Below are 25,250 nucleotides of genomic sequence, written 5' to 3'. Positions count from 1 at the left end.
AAGATCCTAGTCTCCAGTCCTAGCCAAGATTCTAATCCCGAGTCCCAGCCAAGATCTGAGTCCCGAATCCTAGCCAAGTCCTAGGTTCCGAGTCGCAGTCAAGACCTAGGTTCCGAGTCGCTGTCCAGTTTCTGGTTCCGAGTCCTTGGTTACAGGGTATAGGGCGGGGGCTCTACACAGAGTCAGGACTTCTCCTTGGGGACAGGTCATAGGGCTGGGACTCGTATCAAACACGGAACAGAGACCCAGGACCCCTCCTTTGATACAGGACATAGGGCCAGGATTGGTCTTAGATACAGAACACTAAACACGAGGACAAAACAGGACAGTTCCAAACTCAACGATAGAATGTTCCTTATCTTGGTGCGACAAGGCTTCAGTCTCACTCCGGCGGGTCTCTAATGTCGAGCTTCGTTGAAAGAGTTCTGTAGGCGAGCCTCTGGGTATGGGTACTGATGGGGACTGAGACGAGGAATGATGAGGTTTCTGATGGGGATTCGGAAGGGAACGATCCAGCAAAAGAAGCTGAATCCCAAAGCTATTTATGTAGCCAGCCTGAAACGAGAATCAGGCGCCTCAATCAAGGTGCCCAACGAAACCAGGGTGAATAGGAAAACCCGGAATAAGCACCAACGGACCGGATCATGAACCAGAATGCAGATTTCAGAGACCGGACCATGACACTTTCAGAATCCCGGGGTGCACCTCATTTGGTCCAGGTGGCTTATCTACTTTCACACCATTCAGTATCCCCAAGAACCTTCTCCCTAGCCATGGCAACTTCACACATTCCTGCCCACTGACATTCTCAAACCTCCAACAAGCTGCTAGTGTCTCCCACAGTGATGGAAAATACTTATTCAGTTCATCCACCATTTCCTTATCCCTCATCACTACCTCTCCGGCATAATTTTTTAGTGGTCTGACATCCACTCTCTCTTCACGGTTTTTCAGTTGCATTTTGTTGGTTTTTAAAAGCTTTACAACCCTCTAAATTCCCTGTAATCTTTGCTGTATTATATGCCCCCACTTCGGCTTTTCTGTTGTCTTTGACTTCTCTTGATAGACACAGGTGTGTCATCATGCCTTTAGAATACTTCTTCCTCTTTGTGATGTATATATCCTGTGCATTCCGAATTGCTTCCAGAATTTTTAGCCATTTCAGCTCTGCTATAATCCCTGCCAGTGTTCTTTTCCAATTAATATGGGCCAGCTCCTCTCTCATACCTCTGTAAGTCTCTTTACCCCTCTGCAATCTGATACATCTGAGTCGTATTCATGCAATAGAGTGTTGATTGCATTGACACCTTTGCAGGCATCTCAGTCAATCCCATGTCTCCTGGTTTGCAATTTGTTCCAAAAGCTGTAGTCTCTGAGTCCTATTAATGCAATGGGGTGTTGACTGCATCCATACATAAGCAGACATATATCAATCAATTAAGTCTTTCCTGGTCTGAAATTTACTCAAAAATCCAGCTTCAGGAAGACCATTATTCTGAGCTACATTTTAAATTCAGTCTACATTCCATATTCAGATCTGAAGGTTGTTTGCCACTGAAATTAATGTTTGGTATATACCCTAACTCCAGAATAAACCCTAACAATAGATTCTTGATTAGTCAGGGCATGAAGGGATTTGCGGAGAGGGCAGGAGATTGGGGCTGAGAAGGAAATGGATTAGCCATGTGAAATGGCAGAGCAGACTTGATTGGTCATGTGGTTTAATTCTGTCTTCTGGTCTGACAAATGATCTATTTAGCCCCTTATAGTTTATGCAGGGTCTTCGTCCACCATCCTTCCTGGTATCAAAGAAAAATCCAGGCCTCAGAGGGAGATGTGGATGGTTGAAGTCAGAACTTTGTGGATGTAGTCCTCCAAGGTTTTTCTCTCTGGAACTGATAGAGAGTATACTGTCCCCGAAACAGTAAAGTACCCGGTAGGAGATGAATGACGCAGCCATAGTCCCAGTTTAGAAGCACAGTGGTGGCCTTTTTTCTTGCTGAAGACCTCCAGCATGTCTGAATATTCTGGAGGTGTTCTAGAGAGATCAGATGCACTGAGGTTCGAAGTGAAAGTTTCAACAGATAATTCAGAAGGTGTCTCAGGCCCCTCTTCTTTTGCCCTGATTTGGCCAAACCACATCAACACCAGTAGTTTACCTGACTGTCGAATTGTAGAATTACATCCAGGAATAACAACCGAATGTGGGCTGGAGAAGAAAGAATCGGATAGGAGAGGACAGTGGACAACAGCAGAAATGGAAGGAGGTGGGGAAATGGAATGGGGATCCAGAGGGAAATAATAGGCAGGTGAAGAGAAGTGAAAGGTCAGAGTGAAAAACAGAGGAAGTGGGGTGAGCACTGGGAATGTTGTTTTTTTCAACCGAAAGGATAAACCGATAATCATGCCATCAGGTTGGAGGGTAGCTGGACAGAATACAAGATGCTGCTTCTCCATCCTGAAGGTGGCCTCCTCTTGGCTCCATACCTCCATAAGCATCTTTGGTGTGTTCACTGTCTTTCAGAGTTTGTATTTCTCTTGTGCAGGCAACTGGATATTGGATTTTAAACCAGAAAGTGCAAGAACTGTCGGATAGATCAGAGAGGGACAAACAATGTAGTTATTACAAGAGAATTTATAACCTCTGATTGTAATTATTATATTCGTAATTATATCCCTCACTAAAAACCTTGAGAAATTTCTATAAACCTATACTGTAGATACACAAGACTGAGTTAATGACTGGGACCTCACACAGTTAGGTCATTAGTAGAATGTCGCATCACCTGGAGTGGATTATAGGCTGAGATCAAACACAGGGGTGCGAGGGGTTATATATGGAATAAAAGGTCCCCAAAATGAAGTTCATGATGGGATCCAATTTAAGGGTTCAGGGGTTCATGTATAGAATAACCTATCCCTGTGAGTGGGTTGCAGACTGAGATGAAATGCAGAGCTATGGGGTAGAACAGATCTCTGGGAATGGATTACATGAAGGGTTCTCATCACGAGTTTGGTGGGTGGTTCGTGGGATATACTGTATGTTCGATAATGGATACCCACAATGATTTAAAGACTGGTATTTAAGTGACTGATCACAGCACAAAGCAAAGGCGTGTTTTTGTAGTTATTTAAGTATGTCATTTTGGCTTCACTTCCCATGTTTGTCATTTCTACTCTGAAATTTGAATTCTACAAACAAAGTGGTTTCACGTTGGCACGCTGTAAGGTGGTAAATCAGTAACCTTTATCCTTTCAGGGAGTTCTATCCTGGGCATAGGTCATTGCAGTCAGGTGAAGTGTACATACTGACAACATTGAAAATCAGTCTGGATCCTGGAGAAATCTCATTGCCCTCCACCGAGAAAGGATGTGGGTGAGTAGAGGATTTTAAGGGGCTTCGCGTTGTATACACGATCAGTTATTTAATTCTGTGGAGAAACTAAATTGTACAAGGGCAGCCTGCTTCATAACAGTGAGTTCGAGGGATAGAAGAGATCAGGTGCTCTGGTGTGTGGCTGTGGTTTATATTACAGAACAGATCGGCGAGAGTGAGTTGCAGACTGAGTCCTAACCATGAGGTTTGAGTGGCTTGGATCTGTAATGAGAGAACTGTGGAGTGTGGTGAACCCAAGTGCAGAGTAAGGTCCAAAATGAACTCAGACTTAGACTGGATATAAACAGGACAACGCCATGTTACGCACTAGCAGCAATAGATATGAAACGGAGTCGGGTTTTTATAAATAAACAGCGATATTTATTAACCGCTACTCAAAAACATAGAAAAGTAAACAAATGACTAACTTAAATGGAAGTTAACAGTGTTATGCGTCTTTGGTTATCAAACGGTCGAACTTAAAGACAATTCTTAACAGATCTTACTCAAACACAATCTTAAGGTGGTAGTTCAAAGAGCCCAAGTGATTTATGAAAAAAATTTGAAGAGAGACTTCCCGAACCAGCGATGACGAAAAGGCGAAAATGGTGACGAAGATCCCAGCCGAGAAATGCCTTGTCCAAAGAGATCACAAACAATAAGATTTCTCACAGTAACTCACCTTTCGCTGGAGGTGGTCACCACACAACACCCGAGATCGTGCAGGGGTTAACCAAAAGTGTGTGCCACAATACCTGTATGGACCATACCAAATGTCAGTCACAGGACGCCGTTGATTTCTTGGGTTTGTACGAAGCTGGAAAATTCTTCACTCTCGCTCTCTCGCCTTCCACGATTATGTAACCACCGACTGTGACTCCCCAACAAAACAACTCCTCAACAGACTGCGGTCTCTCCTTTCATAAGGGTTGGAACATGCCATCACGTCACATCACATCACCCCACTATCACGACAATTACATCATGACAATATCGCAAGACAATTACATCGTGCTCACGAGATACTCACGGGACAGGTAACACCTTCCCTAATAAAAGAAACTTTTGATCTACCAAGAGCAAAATTTTAACTACAAATTACAAAGTAGGCAAATGTATAAAGTTTACAACATATACAATACAAATACAGTACCAATATAACATATGGCAGGAGTGTATACAAATATGAAGACTCCACTCCATAAAATATTACATTATAGTTCAACATCTATAACAGTCGGCAATTACATTATCTTTGTCTTCAATGTGGGTTATTAAGAGATCATATTCTTGTAAATCAAATTCCAATTTAGCTAGTTTATATTTTTGTTTTTCAGTTTACTCAAAGATATCAACGTGTTATGATCAGTGTAAACCACAAGTGGTTTCTGAGTTGCGCCAATATACATATCAAAATGTTGCAAAGCTAAAATAAGGGAGAATAATTCCTTTTCTACGTTTGAATATTTTCTTTTATGCCCACTAAATTTCTTGGAAAAGTAAGCCATAGGATACACTTCCCACAGATGTTGTAACCAGGGAAACCATCCGGTATCCTGAATTCTCACATCTGACAGGTGGAGCATTCCATCCCAACTACCCTGTATTAAAAAAAAAACTTACCTCTTCTTATCTGTGTTTTCGCCTGTTAAGCCAAAGCCTACCTCTCCCCCCCCGCCCGAAAAGAAGACCAGATTTATCCAAATATTCTCTGTTTATACATATTCTCATTCCAACCTGCGATAGGTCTCTGACACTAACACCTACTGTCCCTGAACAGGCAAATAAGACCAGCGTTACCCAAATCTGCTCCTTTTATACTCCCTCTTGACTTCTTTAGGCCTCTGACACTAACACTCACTTACCGCGCCTGAGCCACTGAAAAAGTATCATCAAGATAACCAGGGGACTCAGGAGGTTTATGAAAGGTGTCAGTTGACAGTTTGTCTCCTGAGATGGAAATCAGAGAGATCAGGGAAGGGGAAGGAGGTGTCAGAGATGGACCAAGTGAATTTAAGTCCAGGGTGGAAGTTTGAGGCTAAATTGATAAAATTGACAAGCTCAGCACGGGTGCATAAAGAAGTGCCAACACAGTCATCAATGTAGCCGAGGAAGAGTTGAGGAGTAAAACTGTGTAACGGTTCGAACATAGACTGTTCTACATAGCTGATAAAGAGGCGGGCATAGGTTGGCCCATAGAATTGTCATTAGATACCCCGTTGGTTGAGAGAAAGTGGGAGGAGAGAAAGGAAAAATTGTTCAGGGTGAGGACCAGTTCTGCCAGACAGGGGAGAGTGGTGGTGAAGGGATGTGGTTGGATCTTTTGTCAAGAAAGAACCAGGGGGATTTGAAGCCTTACTGATGGAGGATAGATGAACATTGACATGGTCTCCAATATGCCCAGAACTGGCAGCCACTCAAACCAAACTCATATCCTGTCTCCTGGAGTTACAGTGTTTCTGGAGACTGGTGAGGATCTCCTGAAGCATGTTGTCGGGTCTGCCTATAGTTGCTCCCTGGTTTCTATATTGGAATAAAAGCTAATAACTGGGAGGCTTTAGTGTCTTGGATCCAATACAGGGATTTGGGGAGATTATATGTTGAATAACAGATTTCCAGGAGTGATTTACGGCCATAATCTATTCCAGCTGTTCAGAGGGAGTATATATAAAATAACAGAACCCTGGTAGTGATATAGAGGCTGGGGTACAATCGATGGTATCACAGATTGGTATGTACTGTAGGTATCAGATCAACGTGAGTAAATTAAACTTTGGGATCTACTCCAGGGACTCAGGATTGAGATGGAGAAACCCTTGCAGCTGGTTTATAACAAGGAAGGGAAGCTGCAACTTAACCCAGAGGCTCTGAATGTCCTCCAGTCCATCGAGGATCCAGTGGTGGTTGTGGCTGTGGTTGGTGCTGCTCGTACAGGGAAGTCCTACCTCATGAACTGTCTTGCAGGAGACAAGAATGGTAAGGGCAGTGGCTGTAAACTTCCACCTCTAACCTTTCACCTCTGTTTACTATCAGTCTTGCAGAAATTATCCTGAGACCTGGGACACAAAGAGCACACTTGCATTGTCAAGCTGTCAGAAGTGGGAGATATACTGGAGACATCCGTTGGTGTCATGTTGCTGTCCCCATCACTGTCTTGGACAATGGATCTAGAGAGAGCTGAGAAATTTAAACTGCATGCATGCTTCATATCTTAGATGCAGAGAGCACGCTGGTCTCGTTAATGAGGATCAGAGTTACTTGCTGTAAAACCGACTGTGCTGACCATAAATTGATCTTTTTCATGAATTCTACAACAATCTCATTTCATTCTATACATGTTCTCAACGATTCCTCCCAAACCCTATCCCTCATTCACAAATGAGAACAGGGTATTCAGAACCCACACATATTTGGGCTATGGAAGATAATAGATCCACTTATGTTCTCGCAAAGATTACCTCTCTGCCTCTGTGTCTCTCTCCCTCCGCAGGATTCTCAGTGGATTCGACCATCCAGGCTCACACCAAAGGAATCTGGATGTGGTGTCGATCCCTCCCTCAGAGACCCAATAAGGTCCTCTTGTTGTTGGACACCGAGAGTCTGGGAGATCCTGAGAAGGTTAGTCCCTCCCTCTTAACTATCCCCCTCCTCAGAACAGTGGTTTCATTACCAAATCGGTAACCCACAGATGGAGGAATGATCCACAGACCAGAGTTCAAATCCCACCACAGGCAATGGGGATGTTTAAAATCTCTTTACAGTCTAGATTTAAAGTAAAAATTTATTAATTTGTTAATTAACTAACATTGTCATCACAGTTTCATGCTGAACTTCAGGGAGGAATTCTGCCATATTTTCCATTGGAACTGTAAGTGGTCCAAGACCATTACACACTCCAAGTTTCCTATCCCACCTACACAATTCCCATCCCCATCCTCCCAAATAAAAAGGATGTTAAGGTACCATGACAGTGTGCTCTCCCCCTGCACTGTATTGGTGAGCACTGGCTGAGACTTGGGTCTGTAAGGCTTCCCTTGGCCATACACCTGCCACTGGTAGCATAGACAGGAAGGATGCTGTGGAAGGAAGCCTCACCCACTAACCTCTGTAAACACTGAGCAAGAAATGTCCAGAAATGGAATGGTTACCTATTACACTGATCTCTGAGCAAGAGCTCTCATTAACTGTTCATTTGTCCTACCTGTTCACCTGCAGGGAGACAGCCAGAATGATCATTCCATCTATTCCTGATGAAGGGTCTCGGCCTGAAACGTCGACTGCACCTCTTCCTACAGATGCTGCCTGGCCTGCTGCGTTCACCAGCAACTTTGATGTGTGTTGATTCCATCTATTTACTGGTTATCCTTCTGAGCAGCATCCTCATTTACAATGGTCAAAGAAACATAGACCAGCAACCTCTGCAAGACCTACAGTATCCTTTAATGGTGTCTCTCAGTCTTTCTCTTTCATGGTGATATCTCTACAGTGACCAGTGTCTCTCAGGGGAATATCTGCACAGTGTTCGATATCTCTCAGTCCCACACACACGGGGAGAGATTGTACACTGACCAGTTAATCTTAACCCCTGCCTCTCTCAGTGGGATATCTGTCCACAGACTTACATTTCCCTGTCCCTTTCTTTTGGCATGTATCTCTACACTGATCAATGTCTCTCATTAAGTTATACTGCATCCCTTCGGCCATGCTTGTCCATACCGACTAAAATGTATTCTCAAGTTGTTCCCATTTTCCAGCACGTTCCGATATCCCTCTGAATTCTCGTCATCTTCATACCTGTCCACATACTTGGAACTGTGTCTGATGTGTGTGCCTCATCCACTTCCTCAGCTGGCTGGTTCAATATAATCACCACCCTTTGTTAATTACATCATATCGCCGATATCACGTAGAAATACAGTTGTGTCAGTATGTGTTAAGCAGTCTGATGGCCTGGTGGAAGAAGTTGTCTTCCACCAGTGCACTAACTGATGAATGCCAGCATGCTAAAAACTTTATTGATACCCCCAATCTCTCTACTTGTGACTCCCGTTTAAGGGAACGATGTACCTCTACTCCAATTTCCTGTTGTGCAAAGGTACTTGGAATCCTTGAATTCAATGTAAAAGTCCTACAATGATTAGTCCTCCCACAATATAACTCTGCTTACTTGTCTGAATCCATTTGACATTTCTGAGCCCAGCTGCTCAGCTGACCAAGATCCCACTGCAATTGCTGGTTCTCCGCTTCCCTGTCCACTGTGACAGAGAAATAATGCTTGAGAACTGTACACATCTCCAGCAGTTCCACAAATAAATTTCCACCTTGGTCTTTCAGGGGCCTTAATTCCCGCACCCCCGCCCCCACCGTTACTCTTCTTTCAGTAATGTATCTGTAAAGTTATGTAGAATTCTCCTGTATGTTTTTTTTTAAACTAAAGTCACCTCATGTTCCCTTCTGCCCTCCAAATTTTCATCCTAAGTTTACGTTGGTATCCTCTATATGTACTTAATGATTCCCAGCTGCCTGAATCTGGATCAAGACATCTCCCGATTTTACGACCCGAGCTACAATAATCCTTAACATCCAAGGCTCTCAACTGCCAGCAGCTTTGCCTATTACTCATTGGACCCTCCCTGTCAGAGAGACATCCCTATTATGACTGGAGTCTCTTTCATTAAGAGGGATCTCCAGTCCCTCTCTCTTAGCAAAAGATCTGTCCACTGACCAGTGTCTCATAGTCTATCTCTCTCTAAGGGGGAGATCTGTACTCCAACCTGTGCCACTTAGTCTTTCTCTTTCAATGGGAGATCTGTACACTGCCCAGTGTCTCTCAGTTCCTCTCTCTCAGGAGCAGATCTGTGTAGTGTCTAACATTTCTCACAACATTGCTGCCAACCCTTCAATCCTTTATCCTTGATGTTGCTCCCATTATTGTGACTGAACTGTCTAAGCGGATCCAGATGAAGTCCCAGCCCAATGCCTGTGACAGTTGGGACTTTGTCCGTTTCTTCCCTGAATTTGTCTGGGTGATCCGTGATTTGACACTGGATATGAACATCGATGGAAGAGATGTGACTTCGAATGAGTACCTGGAGCACAGTCTGAAACTGAGGGACAGTGAGTATGTGGCAGTGTCAGTCTCTGAGGAGATAGGGCGAGTTTGGAAAGGGGCCAGAGAAGGGAGGGAGCAGGGTTGAATTCAGTGTGTGAGAGGGTGGTGGAGGAAGGGGCAATCTGTCACCTTTGAGAATCTGTGCATGAACACTCCAGGGTCTCCCGGCCCCTTCACATCTCTCATTCCCCACTTACTCTGCATTCCCCTGCCCTGCTCACATTCAGATTCCTTCACAATTCTTTGCAATAACCTGATGCCAATGTACACCATCTTCTAGCTTGATGGTATAAATGCACCACTCGCACCCAGCTGACAACTCCTTCCCATCAGAGTTTCATCTGATTGGCAGGGTGCCACTCTCCCACACACACCCCTCTGAAACAACATGATCCTCAACTACCCTGTACAACACCAATGTCACATCATTCCCCCCCATGACCCAACTACAATGCATTTGATGCCCCTCCCACACATCCTGTCCCTCGCCATCACATCTCGCAAACTGCCTCCCCTCTGTTTCCTTCCTGTCCTTCCCCTATTCCTCCACAGCCCTGTGGGTAACAGTCACCATGTTGGGAATGGGAGAACAGACTCAGTGAGGGTGATTCTTGCCTAATTCCTGGTTCTTTTTTTACAGGTGAGAACAGTGAGCGGGACAAGGAATATAATGAACTCCGCAGGTGTATCCGTGATAATTTTCCCTCATGTTGCTACTTTGCATTTCCCATTCCCACACACCGGAAGAAACTCAAGCAGCTCCAGGAACTGGAAGACAAGGATCTGGATGAGGATTTTGTTACGGAATGGCAGAACCTCATCAGTTACATTCACACCCACAGAAAAGTCAAGAGAGTTGTTGGAGGTCAGCTGCTCACGGGCAGGAGTGAGTAACCGGGCAAAACCTCACCACCTCTCTTCACTATAACACACTAAACTGGCTTGAGAAAATCTGCTGATGCTGGACGTCCAAAGTAACACACACGCAATGCTGGTGGATCTCAGCAGGCCAGGAAACACCTATGGAAATTCGATGTTTCCTGCCAAGACCCTTAGTCAGGACTGGAAAGGAAGGGGAGATATCAGAATAAAAATATGGGGTTGGGGGAGGAGGAATAAATACAATGTGGTAGGCGTAGGTTAAACTGAGAGAGGAGGTGGGGTGAAAAAAGGAGCTAGGAAGTCGATAAGTGGAAGAGATAAAGGGCTGGAAGGGGGAATCTGATAAGAGAGGACAGAAGCCTTGGGAAAGGGTGGAGCACCAGAGTGAGGTGATGGGCAGGTAAGAAGAGAAGATATGAGAAAGAAACAAAAATGGGGAACGGTGGAGCTGGCGGAGTAGGGGGATTTACCAGAAGTTCAAGAAATCAATGTTCATGCCATCAGCTTGAGCACCTTCACTCCATCTATGACTTCCTGGTAACCACTCATTTCAATTCTACTTCCCATTCCCATTCCATCATGTCAGTCCAAGGCCTTCTCTATTGGCATATGAGGCCAGCTTATATTCTGTCTGGGTGGCCTCCAACTTCGATTTCTGAAACTTCTTACCTGCCCATCACCTTCCTCTATTGCTCCACCCACTTCCCTTTTATGTCACAATCTTCAGTCCTCTCCTATCAGATTGTCCATTCTCCAGCCCTTTATCTTTCACTAATCAACTTATCAGATCTTTATTTCACCCACTCCTCCTCTCCCAGTTTGACACATCACCTTCAACTAACTCCTTCCCCATCCCCCTCCCCCACCTCATTCTTTCCAGTACTGATAAAGAGTCTTGGCCCAAAATGCTCACCTAGAATGGGTCTTTACTATCAGAGTAGGTGGATGTATGGACATTTGGATTGATTGAGAAGGGATTTGGATCCCATTGGATTTTTGTACAATGGAAGTGAATGGAAAGAGAGTTGGATCCCATTGGAAGTGTATAAAACAGAAGTAAATGGAAACAAGTTGGGATCCCATTGGAACTGTGTATAATAGAAGGGAATGGAAGGGGTTGGGATCTCATTTGATGTGTATACAATAGAAGTGAAAGGGAAGTGTGTTGAAATCCCATTGGAAGTGTGTACAATAGGAGCGAATGGGAAAGCGGTTGGGGTCTCATTGGATGTGTATACAATGGAAGTGAATAGGAGGGGCAGAAATCCCACTGGAAGTGTGTACAATACACGTGAATGGGAAGGGGTTGGGATCCCATTGGCAATACAAATGATGAGAATGAGTGGGATGGTGAGGGGTACGAGCATGAGTGTAGAGGGTAGGAGTGAATGGAAAGAAATAGAGTCCACTGTGATTGAATGGGATGGTGTGGGGACCCAATGGGAATATGAAGTGTGGTATTGAATGGAAGGGCTGGGAGCATGGACTATAGGATTGAATGAGAAAGGGTGGCATCCCATTGGGAGTACAGATTGTGGAATTGAAAGAGAAATGGGCGGATTCCGTTGGAAGTATGAATGACGGGAGAGAATTGGAGGAGGTGGGATCCCATTGGAATTGAATGAGAATAGGCTGGATAGCTTGGGCTATGAAGAGTGGGAATTAAGGGTGTGATCAGATCCCCAGGCACTGACCTCCATAAACATCCCACACAGGATTTGTCGCATTGACCAAGGCATACGTGGGCATGATAGCAGATGGCGTCCTACCATGTGTGGAGAGCAGCTTTGCCGAAATACTGGTGGTGGAAAACCAAGCAGCAGTAGATGAAGCCCTTAAATCCTATGATGATGAAATAAAAAAAATTCAGAATCTGATGATCTTACTATGAGCAAACTCACAGAGTATTACAATATGAAGAGCAGAGAGGCATTCAATATCTTCCACAAAAGATCTATGAACAGCAACAGTGTCATACACGTCCAACAGCTGGAGGTGAGCTTCTAATGTTCAATGATTACCAACTGTCTCATCTCTGAGCACCAGTCTCTGGGCCCAACCCATACAGACATAGACTGGGAGACAGACAGCATAGATATCATCCTGACCGTGAGGGAGTGAGAGACACCAAATGGAATACAGATCACTCCTGGTCAGGGTACAGATCTCTCTCTGAGAGATCGAGTGAATCAGAGACACAGTCAGTGTGCAGATCTCTCCCTGAGAGTGACTCACAGTGCAGATCTCTCCCTGGGAAAAAGAAACGGAGAGACACTGGTCAGTGTACAGATCTCCCCTGAGGGAGAGCAACTCAGTGCTGCAGTCAGTGAGCAGATCTCCCCTGGGAGAGAGGGACTCAGAGACCCTGGTCAGGGTACAGGTTTCTGTCTGAAAGAGAGGGACTGAGAGACCCTGGTCAGTGTACAATACTTGGTATCCCACTTTACTGTACACCTTTCCTTCATTTCCGGGAGAAAATGAGCTCCACTTACAAGTCTCTCATGGTCAAGATCAAGGAAAAGTCACAAGAGCAATGTGAGGCACATCTCACAAAAGTAATGTCATCAATTAAAGAAAACCTGACATCTGGGCATTACCGGAGACCTGGTGGTTTCCAGGAGCTGACGAAGGATCTTGATAAGGCCATCAAGGAGTATAAAAAAATTACCAAGAATGAGATGGAGGTGTGTTCAATATTTTACAGCAGGGCATTTACTTTTCATTTCTCATAGCTTTTCCTTCCTCTGACTTACATGGATTCAGAAAATGCCCCCCACCCACACCTCCTTCCATTCACCTAACAAAGGTGAATATGATTTCCACTCTCTGTAACACCTGGAATGGGATTAGCTGGGCGGAGTGAGTCTGTGATTGGGAGACTAGTTATGGTGGGCTGTGGGAGAAGTTTCATTGAATAGGATTTCTCAGTGATGGGGGTAGTGTCTGTGGGAGAAGTTCAGTAGGTGAGGGTTTTTCAGTGATGGGGTGAGTATCTGTGGTACTGTGGGAGGGGATTCCATAGATAGGAAGTGTTCATGATGGAGGAGATGTCTGTGAGATGTGTGAGGGGATTCGGTGGGTGGAGAGTCAGTGATGGGGAAGAGTATCCATGGGCTGTGGGAATTATCTTTTCGTGTTAGTTTTCAAGAGCCTTCTAATCTCTCCTATTAAAAATCCTAACTTGCTGTTTCCACTGTGTTTCAATAAAGAGAGTTTCAAAAACTAATCATCCACTGAGAGAACAGTGTTTGTCTCATATCTCCATTGATCAAACTAGCTGTTTACCTAACTCAGCTTTGCGAATCATGACCATTTGTCATGGTTCGGTCCATGAAATCTGCATTCCAGTTCACGGTCTGGTTCATCAATTCTTATTCCGGGTTTTGCTGTGTTCCCTTGTTCCACTGGGTGCCTTAATTGAGGCACCTGGTTCTCGTTTTGGGATGGCACATGAATACCTCTGTACACCAAGGATTCCTGGCGGGACTGTTCCTTTCCCCTCCCCACCTGCATCCTCACCTGCTAAATCACCTGCAACCATCATCTGCCACTTCGTCAGAATCCTTGTCAAGTATCCTTGGCAGTGACCTCGGCAAGTATCCTCGGCAGTGACCTCGGCAAGTATCCTCGGCAGTTACCTTGAAAATACTGTGGGCAATCATCCCGGCCCTGAGTCCCAGAAGGGTCCCGGTGGCTCCAAGCACAAGTAGGAGTCCTGGCTCTGTACCTTTGAGCCGATCCCAACCAAGTCCAAGAGCCGTGCCAAATCTAGTTCAAGAACCACGTCCAGCCCTAGCGATTCCTTGCCCAGCCCAGGAGTACCTCGCCCAGCCTGGTGCTAGAGATTCTTCATCCTCTGCTGGAGTTCCCTCATCAAGTCCAAGCCACGTCCAAGAACCTCGTCTTGTCCAAGCCATGTCCAAGTACCTTGTCTTGTCCAAGCCACGTCCAAGAACCTCGTCTTGTCCAAGCCACGTCCAAGAACCTCGCTTTGTCCATGCCACATCCAAGAACCTCGTCTTGTCCAAGCCACGTCCAAGAACCTCGTCTTGTCTAAGCCACATCCAAGAGCCTCGTCTTGTCCAAGCCACGTCCTAGAACCTCGTCCTGTCCAAGTCAAGGCTTTGTGTTCTCCTCCTGTCCATGTGCCTCATCCTGTGCTGGAGTTCCCTCGCCCAGCCCAGGAGTTCCTCGCCCAACTCAGGAGTACCTCGTCAAGCCTGGCGCTGGAGTTCTTTCCTCCAGTCCAGGCATTCCCTCGTCTAGTCCAAGCCACGGCCTAGTACCTCATCCAGTCCAGGAGTCCCTCCTCTAGCCCAAGCCATGTCCTAGAACCTCGTCCAGTCTAGGAGTCCCTCGTTTAGTCCAGGCCAAGTCCTAGAACCTCGTCTTGTCAAGCCTAGTCCAAGAACCTCATCCTGTCCAAGTCAAGGCTTTGTGTTCTCGTCCTGTCCATGTGCCTCGTCCTGTGTAGGAGTTCCACGTCCAGTCCTGTAGCCACGTCTTGTCCTTGCCTAGATCCAGGGTCTGAGCCTGAGTTAAGACCCAGATTTTGGGTCCCTGTCCAGTCTCTGGCTCGGAGTACTAGCCAAGGTTTCTAGTTCCAAGTTCCTTGACTTGGTCCCACTTTCCTAGTCTTAGTCCTAGCCAGGCCCAGTGTCCCTGTCTCGTCCAGGGCCTGTGTCCATGTCCAGCGTCGTTTCTTCCTGACTCCCCTTGCTTTCCTAATAAACCTTGTCCTGTTCCTAATACTTCGGTGTCTGTGTTTTACATTTGGGTCCGCTCCCAATGCCCCCTTATGACACCATCTCCCATACACTAAATATCCAGTCAATAACTATCTAGTTCTGGGCTCTCCCGCAGAAGTGTCTAGTATCAGTCTATCCTACCTTCTCTAATAAGATCACCTGTCCTTCCAGGTATCTGTCCAGGAAACCATATCTGAACTTCTTCCAGTGTGTAGTTTTAAAGGAGATCTGTACTGTCCACATTCTAGATGTAATCTCACCAAAACCTAATATAACTGATGTATTACCCTTCTACTTTTGTTACACAGTCTATCTCTCCCATTTACTTGCACACAAACATTTTGCAAATTTTGCACGAGGATACCCAGATCCCTCTACATCTCAGAACTTCACAAACTCTCCCATTTGGATAATATGCTTCTATTTATCTTTCTGCCATAATGGATATTTTGCATTATCCCACATTGTGCTCGATTTGCCTGATCCTCCTTTATTCACAGAACCCATCTCTCTGCTCTTTGTCACATCTGTGTGTCGTTTTCACAGCTCGTCCTCGTATCATTTTTTTTTTAATCTTCTTTCATCCGACACCACGATATAAAGAGTCTTCAGTTGTGATTTTACCAGTTTCCTGGAGATTGGTAAGAGGAGTTCCCTAATTGTGTATCAATCCCCAGAACTAGACTTTTGATGGTGAGAGCCCATCTCTGGTCTCCTGTGGACAGGTGTGGTGGGAGAAAGTTGGACGTGAATGATTGTATCTTCTCTTCTTTGTAGGGGTCAGCTGTCCTCACCCACTTCCTGAAAAAGGAAAAACCCCCGACTAGACCAAGTACAGAAGATAGACAGCAGGTTGAAGGAAAAAATGCGCATCTCTGGTGAGAAAAGAAACAAAGTGTTCAAAAAACTGTGGGAAGTACAGAGGTAATAAGAGGAGGGTGCAGAGGGGTGAAGAAGTTGTGGGATACTGGGAGACCAGGAGTGAGTGAGGAAAGATGGTAGAAGACGAGAAGGCAGTATAACCTAATGGTGGCATGAATTAATAACATTACAATGGCAGAGGCAATAAACAAAAATATCCAATGCTTGTTAGAATAGATCGGCAGGTGTGATGGAGACTTGCTCATTGAGTGGACAGATAAAATTGGTCAAGGCAATCTTGAGGAGGACTTCATAGAATGCATCTCTGATAGCTTCCTGAAACAACGTGTTACTGAACCTACAAGGGAATGTACTATCTTTTCTCATCTTAGGTAATGAGAGAGGGTAGCGATCTTGTAGTTAGAGATCATCTTGGAAAGGGTGATCAGAGTATCCCTGATGGCCACATCTGCACCAGGTGCACCGAGTTGCAACTCCTCAGAGACCGTGTTAGGGATCTGGAGCTGCAGCTTGATGACCTACTGCTTATCAGGGAAAGTGAAGAGGTGACAGACAGGAGCTACAGGGAGGTAGTCATCCCTAGGCTACAGGAGTCAGAAAACTGGGTCACTGTCAAGAGAGGGAAGGGAAATGCCTGGATAGTGGAGAGCACGCCTGTGGCTGTCCCCCTCAGCAACAAATATCTTGTTCTGGATGCTGTTGAGGGGGATGACCTGACAGGGGACGCCCACGGTGACCGGGTCTCTGGCACTGAGCCTGGCGCTGTTGTGCAGGAGAGAAGGAGGGAGAAGAGAAATGCGATAGTCGTGGGGGATTCCATAGTCAGAGGAACAGACAGGAGATTCTGTGAGCCTGACAGAGATACCCGCATGGTGTGTTGCCTCCCAGGTGCCAGGGTACGGGATGTCTCAGATCGGGTCCTGAATATTCTAAAGGGGGAGGGTGAGCAGCCAGTTGTCTTGGTACATGTTGGTACCAATGACATAGGTAGGACAAAGGAGGAGATCCTGAAGAGAGATTTCCAGGAGTTAGGAAGGAAGCTGAGAGGCAGGACCTCCAGGGTAGTAATCTCGGGATTGCTACCTGTGCCACATGCTAGCGAGAGCAAGAGTAGTCGGATCAGGCAGATGAATGTGTGGCTGAGAGACCGGTGTAGGGGGCAGGGCTTCAGATTCTTGGATAATTGGGATCTCTTCTGGGGGAAGTATGACCTGTTCAAAAAGGACAGGTTACACCTGAACCCGAAGGGGACCAATATCCTGGCGGGAAAGTTTAATAGAGCTCTTGGGGAGGGTTTAAACTAATTTGGCAGGGGGATGGGAACCAGAATGATAGAGCAGAGGAAGGGGAAAACAGAAATAAATCTAAGATAATGAGCAGTAAAAATGTCAGGAAAGACAGGCAGGTGATGGGGCAAATTTGTAGCCATTGGGATGAGTTGCAGTGCAATAAAGTTGCAGTGAAATCAAAGCAAAAAGTATCAAATACTGGTCTTAAGGTGTTGTACTTAAATGCACGCAGCATAAGGAATAAGGTGGATGATCTTGTACAGCTACAGATTGGCAGGTATGATATTGTGGTCATCACTGAGACCTGGCTAAAGGACGCATGTCTCTGGGAGCTGAACGTCCAAGATACACAGTGTATCGGAAGGATAGGAAGGTAGGCAGAGGGGGAGGCGTGGCTTTATTGGTAAGAAATGATATGAAATCATTAGAAAGAGGTGATATAGGATCGGAAGGTGCAGAAACTTTATGGGTTGAGCTCAGGAATAGCAGGGGTAAAAGGACCCTGATGGCGGTTATTTATAGGCCTCCAAACAGCTGCAGGGATGTGGACTACAAATTACAACTGAAAATAGAAAAGGCTTGTCAGAAGGGCAGTGTTATGATAATTGTGGGGGATTTTAACATGTGATTAGATTGGGAAAATCAGGTCAGCACTGGATCTCAAGAGAGGAATTTGTAGAATGTCTGCGAGATGGCTTTTTAGAACAGCTTGTTGTTGAGCCCACTAAGGGATCTGCTGTACTGGATTGGGTATTGTGTAATGAACCAGAGGTGATTGGAGAGATTGAGGTGAAGGAACCCTTAGGAGACAGTGATCATAACATGATTGAGTTCACTGTGAAATTAGAAAAAGAGAAGCCGAAATCTGATGTGTCAGTATTTCAGTGAAGTAAAGGAAATTACAGTGGCATGAGAGAGGAACTGGCCAAAGTTGACTGGAAAGAGACACTGGCGGGAAAGACAGCAGAGCAGCAGTGGCTGAAGTTTATGCGAGAAATGGGGAATGTGCAAGACAGGTATATTCCAAAAAAGAAGAAATTTTCGAGTGGAAAAAGGATGCAACCGTGGTTGACAAGAGAAGTCAAAGCCAAAGTTAAAGCAAAGGAGAGGGCATACAAGGAAGCAAAAATTAGTGGGAAGACAGAGGATTGGGAAGTTTTTAAAACCTTACAAAAGGAAACCAAGAAGGTCATTAAGAGAGAAAAGATTAACTATGAAAGGAAGCTAGCAAATAATATCAAAGAAGATACTAAAAGCTTTTTCAAGTATATAAAGAGTAAAAGACAGGTGAGACTAGATATAGGACGATAGAAAATGATGCTGGAGAAATTGTAATGGGAGATGAGGAGATGGCAGAGGAACTACACAAGTATTTTGCATCAGTCTTCACTGATGAAGACATCAGCAGTATACCGGACACTCAAGGGTGGCAGGGAAGAGAAGTGTGCGCAGTCACAATTACGACAGAGAAAGTACTCAGGAAGTTGAATAGGCTAAAGGTAGATAAATCTCCTGGACCAGATGGAATGCACCCTCGTGTTCTGAAGGAAGCAGCTGTGGAGATTGCAGAGGCATTAGCGATGATCTTTCAAAAGTCGATAGATCCTGGCATGGTTCTGGAAGACTGGAAGTTTGCAAATGTCACTCCACTATTTAAGAAGGGGGCAAGGAAGCAAAAAGGAAATTATAGACCTGTTAGCTTGACGTCGGTGGTTGGGAAGTTGTTGGAGTCGATTGTCAAGGATGAGGTTACAGAGTACCTGGAGGCATATGACAAGATAGGCAGAACTCAGCATGGATTCCTTAAAGGAAAATCCTGCCTGACAAATCTATTACAATTTTTTGAGGAAATTACCAGTAGGTTAGACAAGGGAGATGCGGTGGATGTTGTATATTTGGATTTTCAGAAGACCTTTGACAAGGTGCCACACATGAGGCTACTTAAAAAGATAAGAGCCCATGGAATTACGGGAAAGTTACATACGTGGATAGAGCGTTGGCTGATTGGCAGGAAACAGAGAGTGGGAATAAAGGGATCCTATTCTGGTTGGCTGCCGGTTACCAGTGGTGTTCCACAGGGATCAGTGTTGGGGCCGCTTCTTTTTACATTGTACATCAACGATTTGGATTATGGAATAGATGGCTTTGTGGCTAAGTTTGCTGATGATACGAAGATAGGTGGAGGGGCTGGTAGTGCTGAGAAAACGGAGAGTCTGCAGAGAGACTTGGATAGATTGGAAGAATGGGCAGAGAAGTGGCAAATGAAGTACAATGTTGGAAAGTGTATGGTTATGCACTTTGGCAGAAAAAATAAACGGGCAGACTATTATTTAAATAGGGAAAGAATTCAAAGTTCTGAGATGCAACGGGACTTGGGAGCCCTCGTACAGGATACCCTTAAAGTTAACCTCCAGGTTGAGTCAGTAGTGAAGAAGGCGAATGCAATGTTGGCATTCATTTCTAGAGGAATAGAGTATAGGAGCAGAGATGTGATGTTGAGGCTCTATAAGGCGCTGGTGAGACCTCACTTGGAGTACTGTGGGCAGTTTTGGTCTCCTTATTTAAGAAAGGATGTACTGACATTGGAGAGGGTACAGAGAAGGTTCACTAGAATGATTCCAGGAATGAGAGGGTTAACATAAGAGGAACGTTTGTCCGCTGTTGGACTGTGTTCCTTGGAGTTTAGGAGAATGAGGGGAGACCTCATAGAAACATTTCGAATGTTAAAAGGCATGGACAGAGTGGATGTGGCAAAGTTGTTTCCCATGATGGGGGAGTCTAGTACGAGAGGGCATGACTTAAGGATTGAAGGGCGCCCTTTCAGAACAGAAATGCGAAGAATTTTTTTTAGTCAGAGGGTGGTGAATCTATGGAATTTGTTGCCACGGGCAGCAGTGGAGGCCAAGTCATTGGGTGTATTTAAGGCGGAGATTGATAGGTATCTGAGTAGCCAGGGCATCAAAGGTTATGGTGAGAAGGCGGGGGAGTGGGACTAAATAGGAGAATGGATCAGCTCATGATAAAATGGCGGAACAGACTCGATGGGCCGAATGGCCTATTTCTGCTCCTTTGTCTTATGGTCTTATGGTCTTATGATCTTATAACTGAATTTTGCATACAATGGAGGATCAATAGTTTGACCAAAAACCTGGTGTATTATGCCCAATTGAGGGAGAATACAATGGTATGAGAGAGGAAATAGCTAGCACAGATTTGAAACACAGGCTACAATGTGGAACTGTGGCTGCAGGTGTGGGACCCCAGCATATACCCTGAACATAGCCGTGGGTGATGGGAATGGAAAAAGCCGTGGGGCACCGACCCCTCTCATGGGACAGAGTAAGGGTGCTCCAGTGGTTGGGGAACTCACTGCTGGGGCAGTGAATGGGGTAACAAGGAAGACACAGACCATAAAGGTTGAGTTCTCTGTTCAGACTCCAAGGTAGCCCAAAAGTTGCCCATTACAGAACGAGGAATATTTTCCCTGGACTTGTTTACCACTGGTACTGGAGTTAGGGTTGTCTTGGAGATGGAACAAGTCCTACAACCACTGCAGAGAGAGGGAAACAGGTGTCAGCTATGAGTGGCGTCTGCCTGGAGGGGGCAGTACATGGGGGTGTTGGTGTCCATTGACAGTGAAAAGATGGACTGCCGTGTGTTCTGTACAATAACTCCTCTCATTCTAGTCCCTGCAAAAAGATGCCAATAGCTATTGACTTCTGAGTTGGAAATGGCACAGCTCATCAGGTTTGTGTCTGTACCATTTTCCAATACACCTGGTGCTGTGCTTGGACCACCACCTGTTGTAGGCACAGCTCATTCTATCACACATGTGGGCAGGGTCCACGTACCAGCATTTTAACAACTAGCACTTTAATAGGCTGGAAGACAGCCCATTTCCAGGATTTGTTCTGACTGTTGTGAGACATGTGGAGGGGAGCAAGGGAGATCCTCTCTCTAAAGCTAAGGTGGGCTGTGGGTAAAGCTCTCATTTGTCTGTTCTGTCAGGAGTATATCCGGGGATGAACAAGGAGTGGAGGAGATTGAGAACTAGGACAGAAATGAGAGTTTAATGTATGTTGTTTTTGATTGCATGTATATTTTTAAAGAATAACCTCATAAGAATCTAAAAAATGACTTTCGTGGGGGGGGGGGGATAGTTTAAACAATGATTTCCTTCTTTAAAGAATGGGATTTCGCTCCCCCACTATCGATGCTGCCCTCACCCATATCTCTTCCCTTCCCCAAACATCTGCTCTTCCCCCACCTTTCCACTGTATTAAGGTGATAGAGTTCCTCTTGTCCTTACCTACCACCCTATCAACCTCTGCATCCAACACATTACCCTCTACATCGGCCATCTCCAAAGGGATCCTACCACAAAACATATCTTTACCTCCCTGCTTTCCATAGGGATTGCTCCCTCCATAACTCCCTTATGCATCCGTCCCCATGGCCCGTCCAAATATCTCCCTCTTGGGACTTACCCTGCTAGCAGTCTAAGCGCTACACCTGTCTATACATCTCCTCCATCATCTCTATCCAGGGCCCTAAACAGTTCGTCCAGGTGAGAGAACATTTTACGTGCAAATCCGCTGGGCTTGTCCCCCTACTTTTTTATTCTGGCACCTTCTCCCTTCCTTCTCACTCTTAAAATAGGGACCCAGCTGAAACATTGACTGTCTGCTCATTTCCATAGATGCTGCCTGACCTGCTGAGTTCCTCCAGTATATTGAGTGTGTAATCTTAGGCTGAACAGTGAGTGAAGCTCCCTCTCAATGTTCTGTCTCACACACATAGAGAAATGACCCCTTCACCAATCTCTGCACGGACTAACCAATTCATCCTCTGCCCCTTTTGTCAGCTTTGGAAGAGGAGCTCTCAAGGCTGAAACAGGAGATGGAGAAGATGGAGCAGAAGAGGAAGGCGGCTGAGGAACACAGGGATAAGCAGATCATGGAGCAGATCAGGAGAAGGTTTGAGGAGGGTAAAAAGTGCAGCGTGGAGGAACTGAAGGAAGCCATGGAGCATATGAGGAGTGAGATGAAGAAATACAAAGTCGAGGGCAGGATGGAGGATGCAGTAAGGGCTCAGCAGAGGTACGAGTACCTGAAGAAGAAATATGAAGAGGCAAGCGAATGGAGTTTCATGAAATTCATAAGGGAGCATATCCCTGAGATTTCTGCTGCGCTGTTTACTGTGGTGGGTGCTGTAGCAAAATTAGTTGTATTCAAATCAGTAAAGTAGTCAGAAATGATGCGTACATTTAGAAATGTGTCCACAGCACCAATTCTGTGACATTCCTTACCACTTCCAACACAACCCCCCGCCCACCAGTCTGATCAATGAACTGGACCCCAAATATTGTTGCCACATATTCCACATCCAATCCCCAGCCGAATATCAGGGGCACACACAGGAACATTTAAAGCAGGGTTGGATTCCAGCTGGTGAATCTCAAAATGCCAGAGATGTGAATGAGCCAGTGTAATATGCCCCACACACTAAATCCACTCACACAGCCGACAGACACTCTCACCCATGACCAACTCTCCCCACTCTTCTTAATCCCCTACCACAATCCATGGATACTCACCCAGACTCACTAAATCCCCTCCACACCTTACAGCCACTCTCTCCCATCACTGAATTCCACCCCCCCCCCATCAAATCCCCTCCCACAGGCCATGGACATTCTCCCCCACCACCGACTTCACGCACTTCAACCACTGAATTCCCTCCCACAGCCCATGGACATAAAGCTATAAAGCTACGTATCCAGTTCTTCTCCATGTTTTTTCAATCCTCTCATATACCTGTCCCCACTGTACCACAATTACCTGAACTATCAATTATAAGCACCTCTGTTTACCCTTGGAAATTAATCAAACTCTCCCTGGCATGGAGTGCAGCTCTCACAAACTCCTTATCAACTGGTTCAGTGTTCTGGGTCAGCGGTCATCTCTATTCAATACTGACCCTGTGTTGATAATATGGCCTTCCTCCACTCTGCTCTGTGTTCTGTGGATCTCTCTCACCAGCAAAGTTTCCTCCCAGAGGCTGATGGGAACTTGTCATCTCCATCTGGCTGTTACATTCCCACCATCAATCCACGATCAGTGTGATTACTGGATCACACTAATTATCCAGGCAATAAATCTGACCACCAGCAATGAACAATTGGAAGCTGAATTGTAAGAACGGATGTACATTCAGCAGAGATACGTGAGAGTGCAGGTGCTGGAATCTGGAACATAAACAGGGAGATGGAGGAATCTTCAGTGGGTCGAGAAGCATCTGTTGTTGGGGTTGGAGGAGAAGGGATTGGTGATGCTGGGTCAAAATCATGTATTAGAACCGATAGAGGTGTCCTCGACAGAGGGACCCGATCCAAAATGTCGACAATTCCTTTCCTACCACAGCTGCTGTTTGATCCACAGAGTTCCTCTAACAGGTTATTGCTTTATATAAATTGAGTGAATAATTTTAGCTAATAGATTTGTTAAGTAACATAGATGCTACATTTAACCACAATATAACTTTATGAACAAATCAGTAATCTTTCCAATTAGCCAAATCAATGTAAACGCAATAAGAATCCGGCTATATATGTGTGGATAAACTTAGATATTGAATCCTCATCCCACCACATGGAAGTATGGATTTCAATACCAGAATACCAGCAGTTTGTATATGCTGGTAAGTCTGTGAAACTTTAATAAAGGTCTGGTGTGAAGCAGAAAGTTGTTCTCTATTGCATTTAAGACACTCTGGGAGTAGAAGAATGTGATGGCCGTATCTTTGTAGGCAAGATTAGAGATTATTGGTTAAAAGGTTCATTTATTATCAAAGTATGTATGCAGTATGGAACTCTGAGATCCTTATTCTCAAGATAACCATGAAACAAAGCAAACTGCATGACTATGCACTTCCCAACACTATATCCCATCTGCCAATACTTTCCCATTTCTCTCATCTAAGTCTTTATGCAAACTCCCTGCTTCCTCATTTCAACCGGCCTTTCACCAATCCTTGTATTATCTGCCAACTTGCCACAAAACCAGCAATTCTGTCATTCAAATCATTGACATATAACTTGAAAAGAAGCAGTCCCAACATCAACCCCTGCAGAACACCACTAGTCATCGGATCATTACAAATATCTCCTCAATCTCTTCAGCTACCTCTTTCAGAACACTGGGGTGTCGTCCATCTGGTCCAGGTGACTGATGCACCTTCAGACCTTTCAGCTTCTCAAGCAAATTCTACTTAGTAATACCAACTACATTCATGTCTGCCCCCGAACACTCTCTAATTTCTGACACAGTGAAGATTGACACAGAGTAATTCATATGTTTGTCTGTCATATCTTTGACCCTGTTACTACATCCTCAGTGTTGTTTTCCAGCAGTCTGATATCCACTCTCAGCTTTATTCAACTCTTTATATATCTGAAAAAAAAGATATCCTCTCTTATATTATTGCCTAGCTTACCTTCATATTTTATCTTTTCACTCCTTATGGCTTTTTCAGTTCCCTTCTATTGGTCTTTAAAAGCTTCCCAATCCTCTAGAAACACATAAATTTTTATCATATTATATGCTATCTCATTGACTTTTATTCTGTCTCTGACTTCCCTTTTCAGCCTTGGATGTGTCATCCTCCCTTTAGAATAATTCTTCATCTTTGGTCTGCATCTAACTGCACTGTTACAAGGATTATCCGTTGTGTTAATGATCAGAGAGGCACAGAGAGTATCTGTGATTACCAACAACTACCTTTATTGTCTAAACTAACAAACACATGAAAACTAACAAACAAACAAGTACCTGTGTGCACACACACATGGTTTCCCTGACTCTCCTGAATAGCCAAACAGTAGAAAGAATCTACACTGGCCAGGTGTTCCTTGTAGTCCTGATCCACTCTTTGTGTGTTACACGTAGGGTCTCTCACCCTCG

General features: G+C 45.0%; 1 protein-coding gene across 1 annotated transcript in view; it reads left to right on the top strand.

Annotated features, from left to right (window-relative positions):
• The first annotated feature begins 474 nt into the window (after positions 1 to 474).
• LOC140204646 (guanylate-binding protein 1-like) overlaps positions 475 to 25,250 on the top strand; it is a 31,804-nt gene continuing 7,028 nt past the window's right edge. The window contains 13 exon segments of the mRNA XM_072271343.1: positions 475 to 603; positions 6,166 to 6,352; positions 6,867 to 6,994; positions 7,592 to 7,608; positions 7,716 to 7,808; positions 9,306 to 9,493; positions 10,129 to 10,374; positions 12,086 to 12,232; positions 12,235 to 12,365; positions 12,845 to 13,054; positions 15,896 to 15,928; positions 15,930 to 15,996; positions 22,154 to 22,491. Coding sequence (XP_072127444.1) covers positions 475 to 603; positions 6,166 to 6,352; positions 6,867 to 6,994; positions 7,592 to 7,608; positions 7,716 to 7,808; positions 9,306 to 9,493; positions 10,129 to 10,374; positions 12,086 to 12,232; positions 12,235 to 12,365; positions 12,845 to 13,054; positions 15,896 to 15,928; positions 15,930 to 15,996; positions 22,154 to 22,491 — 1,914 coding nt within the window.

Source organism: Mobula birostris, chromosome 11 (genome assembly GCF_030028105.1).
Source record: "Mobula birostris isolate sMobBir1 chromosome 11, sMobBir1.hap1, whole genome shotgun sequence".
NCBI lineage: Eukaryota > Metazoa > Chordata > Chondrichthyes > Myliobatiformes > Myliobatidae > Mobula > Mobula birostris.
Note: the sequence above shows the minus strand (reverse complement) of the source record. Positions and strands in the feature narration are given on the sequence as shown.